Source organism: Anneissia japonica, unplaced genomic scaffold (assembly GCF_011630105.1).
Source record: "Anneissia japonica isolate Jap-2015-1 unplaced genomic scaffold, ASM1163010v1 scaffold287580_len341680_cov180, whole genome shotgun sequence".
NCBI lineage: Eukaryota > Metazoa > Echinodermata > Crinoidea > Comatulida > Comatulidae > Anneissia > Anneissia japonica.
This window is the reverse complement of record NW_022717063.1, coordinates 94192-103773: the sequence shown is the minus strand read 5'-3', so window position 1 is coordinate 103773 and position 9582 is coordinate 94192. Positions and strand designations below refer to the sequence as shown.

The 9582-nt window shown below is 33.1% G+C and overlaps 1 protein-coding gene across 1 annotated transcript in view; it reads right to left on the bottom strand.

Annotated features, from left to right (window-relative positions):
• LOC117110104 (low-density lipoprotein receptor-related protein 4-like) overlaps nt 1-9582 on the bottom strand; it is a 20689-nt gene that overhangs the window by 9613 nt on the left and 1494 nt on the right. The window contains exons 2-4 of the mRNA XM_033252705.1: nt 8657-8908; nt 6711-6867; nt 5443-5573 (exon numbers count right to left, since the gene is read on the bottom strand). Of these exons, the coding sequence (XP_033108596.1) occupies nt 5443-5573; nt 6711-6867; nt 8657-8908 (540 nt within the window). The remainder of the gene's footprint in view (nt 1-5442; nt 5574-6710; nt 6868-8656; nt 8909-9582) is intronic.

Here is a 9582-nt window from a genome sequence, read left to right as displayed (position 1 = left end):
ACATCAGAAATTAGTAAAATATAGTGATGGCAAATTCAATTCAATATATATTTATTGAAAATATAATTTAAGTTTTGAAATTTACAAGATGGAAACCAAGACACATAAAAAACATCAAATGATTGAAAATACACTTACATCATCATTAAGATAAACTATTAATTTTACAATTACAATAATAAGGATCTCTTCGACATTTTTTAAAGTAGTTGACGTTACATTTATTGTACTCGGGCTTCAAATGAATATTTATTTATTTATATATATATACTGTATTATTATTTTATATATACTGTAATTATTTATATATTTATTTATATATTTGTTTGTATATTTATTTGTGTATTTTTTTATATATTTATATATTTTTGTGTATATGTATTTATCTGTCTCTTATACACATGTATATGTGTATATATGTATATATATATATGTATATATATATATATGTATTTATATGTATGTATATGTATATCATCAAACCTGGCGTATTATCATCAAAATGAAAGAGAAAAAAGAGGGGTCTTCGTCTTTGGGTCTTCGGTCTTAGGTCTTCGTTTTATAGACACCCGTAACTATGCAGCCATTTTGTTTTGTCGAGTGTTTACCAGTAAAAACTAATAATAAATGCATATCAAGTAGACCTACATTTTATATATATATATATATATTTATATATATATATATATATATATATATACATACAAATAAATGAATAAATGAGTGTAACGGATAAAAGGACAATTACCCATAAAATTTGTATGACACTTTTTAATTATCTTAGAAGTTATACAAAATAGAAATTTTTACCATAAAAATAGCCTGAAACGACGTTTCCCGCAATAATTTTATGAAAATCCCTGAACAAACTGGCCAGTATTACAGCATTCAAGCATTCACTATAATTCACAACCTGGGATCTGTCTCTTATACACATCTAGATGTGTATAAGAGACAGATTCAATACAGGACTAAAAATAGTAGTAGTAGCAGCCAGGCCTGGAAAAAACATTTTGTGCCTCTGACCTTGAAAATTATCTTGATCAATTGCCTCCAGCACCAAATGTTATCTTTACACAGTGGTTTGGAGCAAGCAAAATATAAAATTTAATTACCAGTATGCATTAAATTGTGATGTGTAAAAAAAAAATGTATCCGCAGTAATGGTCAATGTATCCGACCGCCGGTCGCGCACATATTCCAGCCCATGGTAGCAGCAATAGTGCAGTAATAGTACTGATGAATCATATAGGCTAGTGTGTGTAACTATGGGGTATTTTTATACTGCCATGGTGTAAATAGAAGTAGAAAAGCCTAGGCCTCTACTTCAATAATTGACAGAGTCCAAATGTCTGGATATGTACAGTAGGCCTAGGTTATACTACGGTATACACTAGCCGACAAGTTTTATTTAGCTAAATTCAGGAATATAAAAGTAGAAGGCCCATTAAAAAAATGATTAGTTATCACCCTCGCCGCAGATCTTCTATGAGTGAAAAAAAAAAAGATTTTCTTTTTCTTTTTTTTTTTTTTGATTAACCTAGTAAACACAGTTAAAAAGTGGCCTAGATATTCTGTATTTAGCCTACTCATACTTTCGTTAGAACATCGCTGGCATACTATCTTATAGTGTAGACTCACCCTGGAAATATTGTGTTAAAATGAAACTGGGGCCTAGACTTAGCTATAGGCCTACTACTACTACTGACTACTACTACTCTATCATAGGGCCTAGCTAGCTGCAGTAGAGTAGTGGGACTGTGGTACATGGTAGGCCACGCAGTACTACTGACGGATAGTCAGAAAAAGTTTGACTCACCTTGTATCTTTTATGATGAAAATCGATGCCTTATTTGACGGTTATATTTGTCTACTCATGGAAGAATAAGAAACTTATTCCTCTGTGGTCTACCACCGTGTCAACAATAACATAACATAGCCTAGGCCTAGCCTAGACAAGACCCCACATCATGCCATGTGCCAATTTAAAGCTAAGCTTGATACATGTAGTCTACAATCCAGCCGCTGTTTGTAATAATTCTTCACCAGCTTAGAATGGATTTCATTGGACGTCAGTAATTAAAGTTTTAAAAAATTGTTTTAAAACCACCAAATAAATGAATAAATGAGTGTAACGGATAGAAAGGACAATTACCCATAAAATTTGTATGACACTTTTTAATTATCTTAGAAGTTATACAAAATAGAAATTTTTACCATAAAAATAGCCTGAAACGACGTTTCCCGCAATAATTTTATGAAAATCCCTGAACAAACTGGCCAGTATTACAGCATTCAAGCATTCACTATAATTCACAACCTGGGATCTGTCTCTTATACACATCTAGATGTGTATAAGAGACAGATTCAATACAGGACTAAAAATAGTAGTAGTAGCAGCCAGGCCTGGAAAAAACATTTTGTGCCTCTGACCTTGAAAATTATCTTGATCAATTGCCTCCAGCACCAAATGTTATCTTTACACAGTGGTTTGGAGCAAGCAAAATATAAAATTTAATTACCAGTATGCATTAAATTGTGATGTGTAAAAAAAAAATGTATCCGCAGTAATGGTCAATGTATCCGACCGCCGGTCGCGCACATATTCCAGCCCATGGTAGCAGCAATAGTGCAGTAATAGTACTGATGAATCATATAGGCTAGTGTGTGTAACTATGGGGTATTTTTATACTGCCATGGTGTAAATAGAAGTAGAAAAGCCTAGGCCTCTACTTCAATAATTGACAGAGTCCAAATGTCTGGATATGTACAGTAGGCCTAGGTTATACTACGGTATACACTAGCCGACAAGTTTTATTTAGCTAAATTCAGGAATATAAAAGTAGAAGGCCCATTAAAAAAATGATTAGTTATCACCCTCGCCGCAGATCTTCTATGAGTGAAAAAAAAAAAGATTTTCTTTTTCTTTTTTTTTTTTTTGATTAACCTAGTAAACACAGTTAAAAAGTGGCCTAGATATTCTGTATTTAGCCTACTCATACTTTCGTTAGAACATCGCTGGCATACTATCTTATAGTGTAGACTCACCCTGGAAATATTGTGTTAAAATGAAACTGGGGCCTAGACTTAGCTATAGGCCTACTACTACTACTGACTACTACTACTCTATCATAGGGCCTAGCTAGCTGCAGTAGAGTAGTGGGACTGTGGTACATGGTAGGCCACGCAGTACTACTGACGGATAGTCAGAAAAAGTTTGACTCACCTTGTATCTTTTATGATGAAAATCGATGCCTTATTTGACGGTTATATTTGTCTACTCATGGAAGAATAAGAAACTTATTCCTCTGTGGTCTACCACCGTGTCAACAATAACATAACATAGCCTAGGCCTAGCCTAGACAAGACCCCACATCATGCCATGTGCCAATTTAAAGCTAAGCTTGATACATGTAGTCTACAATCCAGCCGCTGTTTGTAATAATTCTTCACCAGCTTAGAATGGATTTCATTGGACGTCAGTTATTAAAGTTTTAAAAAATTGTTTTAAAACCACCAAATAAATGAATAAATGAGTGTAACGGATAAAAGGACAATTACCCATAAAATTTGTATGACACTTTTTAATTATCTTAGAAGTTATACAAAATAGAAATTTTTACCATAAAAATAGCCTGAAACGACGTTTCCCGCAATAATTTTATGAAAATCCCTGAACAAACTGGCCAGTATTACAGCATTCAAGCATTCACTATAATTCACAACCTGGGATAGGCCTACATAGGCCTACATCGAATTAAAACTGTGAGAGAAAGTAGCGTTTTTGTGAATTTCAAATATGACATCTGCTGATCATAAAAAATCAACGAAACCCCACATTTCATCAATCCCCACAAACAGCACGTTCCAAAAGTTCTAACTGTATCGGAAACTGTATCACGCTAAAAACGAACGAATGAGAGCATTTTGCAGCTGTTGACGTGTTTTTTGCCGCACCATCATAATAACTCACAGGCCCGGCATATGAGTTAAAAATTGGAACATTTTTTATTGAATGAGAAGTATTACATAAATATTTAATGAAACATTATTTTTTTCTCATTTATATAATTTTTAGTTATTTCTGATATTATTGCAGCTTCTCTCAAACCATGTGGCTATATTTGTATAAATATGTTGCTATTGCTATAAGGGTTTGTGCTAATATTAAACAATGAGCTTCAGTACTGGTTCATTTCGTTGAGTACCAATTTTCGTTGAGTATTACTTTCATTGAGCATCGACTGGTTTGTAAAATAGACTTAGTTGACAACGAAAATTAACGTAACCAGAATGCGTTAAGCTAGTTATGCAGGTGACTAAAAAAAATGGCCGATTTGTCAGTTTAGCAACAACATTTACGTTAATATAATTTAGATTAAATTTCAGAAAATAAAAATTATGATATTTACCCACATTGAAGTAAAAAAAATAATTGTAGGCTAACAGAATTAAAAAACTGGATGAAAATATGTTTTTACGAAAAACCCAAATTGCCATAATCCGAAGCAGCCTTGCTTACGCAGCGTTATCGCGGTAACTATGCGGGTGTCTATAAAACGAAGACCGAAGACCCAAAAACAAAGACTTTTTGGGCATCTGTTTGTGAAATTTTCAAGGGTCTTCGTTTTATAGACACCCATATGGGTGACACCCTATATGGGTGTCTACAAAATGAAGACCGAAGACCCGAAAAACGAAGACCTGCAGTTATTTCTCAATTATCTTATTGAAAGCATTTCAAAATCATCATTTTGAAATCAAATTTCGTAATTTTTATTTTGTGACAGCCTGGCGTATTATCATCAAAATGAAAGAGAAAAAAGAGGGGTCTTCGTCTTTGGGTCTTCGGTCTTAGGTCTTCGTTTTATAGACACCCGTAACTATGCAGCCATCTTGTTTTGTCGATTATTTACCGGTACCAGTTTTATTGGACTGGTCGTCTTCGTTAAGTAGGATTGCCTTGGATTTTACAACTGCGCAGGTGGGCGTGGTACGAAGAACGACACGTCCAGTCGAATACGGCAATTGTATATATTACGTTGAACTTAAGTATTCAATTCAATTCAATTCAATTAACATTTATTCAATTAATTAATCAAATACATCAAATGATAAATAAAGTGGACAACATATATATATATATATATATATATATACATATATATATATATATATACATACATACACATACATACATATATATATATACACATACACACATACATACACGCGAACACACACACACGTATACGTACACACATACATATATGCACACACACATACACACGCACACACACACACACACACACACTCATATACACACATATATACATACAATATAAATCATCAAAGGTACATATACAGTGTTTAAAAAGGACATGATGGAACATCTAGGTTACCCTGTAGCTTTTCAACATAACTAACCATAGTATTACTCACGTCCTGCATCTAGGGCTAAAGTGACAGGTCTGCTAAGATTAGTGTTTACCAATGTCGTTACGTTGCTTCCATCAATGATATCGGCTCGTTTAATTGTTGGATCAGTGCCTCCAGATGACCAATACATGTGGCTATTGTATAAATATTATTAGAATGCTAATACATAACACAACTAATTATAAATGACTTTAGATAATGACTCAAGTGTTAATTTTAATGATGATTGTTACTTTCAATATTGCATACCGTAATTATTTTCAATCATATTTAATGCATACCGTATTTTCAGGCTACCCATTGTACTTTCTCCTATATTTTCTGGCCTATGCCTTTTAAAAATAGGCGTTTTATGTTATTAATTTAATGCATGTTTACAGGTTACGGTTAGATACGGAAAGCCGTAACTATAATTTTACTGTGATATAACTATTATTTTAATGCAATGGTTTAGTCTGTGTTATTAAATTATTAACTGATTGTTATTTTCGTCATTTAATAAATGACATATTCTATCCGATGATGGTTTCTCAGTGTCGATTATTCTTGTATGTTTATTTCCAGCCCGACCAGGACACAAATACATTTACAAAAAGTAACCCTACCGAGATTTTATAATATAATTAAACTTTTCAATACTATTTATATCGGCCTATTTACTTACCGGTACTCAACAATAAAAACTCTGTCGATAAAATTCTGCCAAACTACAAAAGAGGTTTTTTTTAATGAATGTTTGTAAGAGGTTCCTAGCAACAACACACTACAGGCCTACTAATCGAGGGGCCACTGAAAGACAACTCATTTTAATTTTTATTTAAATTTCAGGCCTGCATATCTTATTGTTTTTATCGAATTTCCATGTTTTTTTCCCACTTTACAAATTTTTACCGTCGATTTTAATTTATTATAATTCGTTATTTCATTAGGTCTACTGTTAGGAAATTGAATCATATTTTATTTTCTAAAGTCCCAATTGGAAAGAAGTTAAATTAAAAACTTTAATGAGCTGCTTTGTATAAAAGCAGCATCATATTTTTGTGTGTATATTTTAACTTTTTATATTAGCCTATATAATATTTCATTACTATTATTGAACTTTATTGTATTTCATATTGCTTTTTATAATTAATGAAGTCAAGTTAAATCTGCGTTCAACAGTATTACCATATAAATAGTACATTCAGCCCAAGTCATCCCATCTGTAGTAAAGTACATAATTGTGAGTAGTTAATTGATTTAGAAATATCATATTGAATTGGTGAACATACCCTCTGGAAACATCAAGCATGATTGATAGAGGCTCGTGTACATCACTAACAACAACTTGTCTGTTGTCTCCATTTATATTCATTTTCTCAATGACATTCATAGAAGCATCAGTCCAGAACAATTGTCTACCAGGACGGTCAACAGCAAGTGACGCATCTATTAAAAAATAAAGAACATAAAAAAACAAGCGTGGGTAAGAACTTGTTTGAATATAGAAATGTAACCAATTGTGTTTTTAATTAGGCCTACTATATTTTATTGCATTTTTTAAAGATGGAAACAGCAGTAATCGGACTTTTTCAGCAGCTAGATGTTATAAAGTGGTTTAAAGCACTTCTGTATTACAGTAAATATACGAATTCCATGTGTTTTTAGCTGTGGTGTCGTGCAAAGATTTCGAGTACAAATGCTGCTAAAACAAAAGGAACGGGTATTGTCACACTTAAACCATGGACCTATTAACTATTAACTATTACCTTCTCGTGGTAGAAAACTCCTTTTAAATTAACATTTTTTTTTCATTATACATTATTTGAATTAGGGTGCAATAAAATGTGTTGTCAATAGGGACTCAGGAAAAAGCCAAATTTGCAAAGGTAGCTGTTCGTTAGCGATATACCATCAATCAGTCCGTCATCATTTTAATTTTCAGTACCGGTACCGGTACACCATGTGAAAAAATTATTATGGCTTTGAAAACAGTACTGTAATAGATATACAAGCTGTCCTAGTTTGGTTAATGTCAGATAAAACGCCAATGCCGACTGCTATCAAATGCTTGTTAATGTTATGTCGTCTTTCACAAAAAAAAACAAAAAACAAAAAAAAACAAAAAAACAAAAAAAAAACACCTAAGATTCTAAAAGCCATGTATTGAGACTGAAAACAAGGATTCACGCTGTCGTGATCATAAATATATCTATTTCTACAGCTTTGGGTATGCGGGTTATTAGGACCTTAGCGGAGTAACGTCCCATGATGCATAATTCGATTTGGGTTAGGGTATGCGGGTCATTGTAACCCCGAGATGCACAGTTTGTTTAGGGTTGGCGTATGCGCGTCATTAGGACCTTGGTGGATTAACGCCCCAACTTGGCAATGTGTAGTTCATTTAAGGTGGGGTATGTAGGTCATTCGACCTTACTGAAATGAAGTCCCTACCCCATGCAGAGTTACCATTGTATTGTTTTCTTTGTGTGTGTTTCATTATTTATGCGGATGTTGGCCCCAAAAAGGACTTGCGACAATAAAAGAAATTGAATTGAATTTTAAAACAATAATTGAACATTCTAACAAACATCTCTAACAATAAACCAAATCTGCAATTAAATATCAGTCTAAGCAGTTTATTGTGATTCACAATCGCACACTATTTTGTTGCTTCGAATAGGTCCGATTTAGAAGTTGCAAAATATTTTTTACTCAACTCCAAAATGATGTCAAGCTTACAGACGATATCTCGCTCCTGTGTTTTCATTGCAATTATGATGTATGCGAACTTATGATATCTTGTGTGACAATTTTTATTGTTTCATGTTGAAATTGACTGGTTTTATAAGTTTTTCAATTATCATTAATACTTGATATGCTAGTGTAAAGGGCTTATTCTTTGAATCCTGTGTATACGGATCATATTACGGGTTTTACTTATCCTCGCTACAAGAAAGGAGTTCTTATTAGCCTTACACCTAGACAATTTGGACCCATGTAACGTCCTCAAATAATAACAACCTATGACTATTAATAAATCTATCAATATACAAATTAATATTGGAATGTAGAGAATCGAACAATCTGACAATCAATAAAAAATCGGTCAATCTAACAATTATTAAATTTGGCAATTGTCACTAGAATTTTAAAATCAATTATATAATCGATCTGTTATTCCTACCAAATTCGAGAAAAATAACACAAATTGACAAAACTCTAATAAAATTCTTACTTGATAGATCTGAAACTACAGCCTCAGTGTAATTTTTGCTCAACGAGTATTTCCATATAGTACCTTGGTACTGATCTGCCCAGTAGATATCAAAGGCGCGTGTATTGTAATCTACAGATGTTGGGAATTCAGGAGACGGAACAATGCTGAGTTGCTGAAACGCAACATCTTCTAAGTTGGCATGGTCAATGTTTGAGAAAAATATTCCAGGTGTATTGACACTACTCACAATTATGAAGTCACCCGTTATATCTGTTGATTTGGAAAAAAAAAATACATAGAAACAGGATTAAATAACATGGTTTTTTTGTTTGGTTGGTTGTTTTTTTTTTTGTTTTTTTTTTCTATGTCTTTCACCTTGTTTATCATCATGGTCATCGTCACCATCGCCGTCGTCATCATTATCATTATTATTATTATGCTTATAACAGCCAATATTTGTGTACTTATAGTATAATAATAATGTTTGTTTCTACGTGCAGGTGTATTAGCAAAACAAAGAATGAATAAACTAAAGATAAAATAAGGATAACTAAGAATAATTTACGAACCACGAATTTAGAACCAAGAACAATTTAATATGAGATAGGAACTATGGATTTATTTAAAAACATCTTTAGGCAGGATAACATATACAGGCGAGATCTTACCGCTGTTTTACAATATGGTCCTGCAAACACATATTACAATAACAACAACAAAAGTAACCATCACAGTACAACAAAATAAACAACAGTTAAAACTTTGATGGAAAACTATTCCCCGCCGGACACCAACCCGGTAGTTCTGAGTCAATGTTTCGGGGCCAGGAATTACAGCTCAAGGTTATGCTTAACTACAACTTAACTACAATATGGTAAAAACTATCCCCCGCCGGACACCAACCCGGTATTTCTGAGTCAAGGTTTCGGGGCCGGGATTACCAG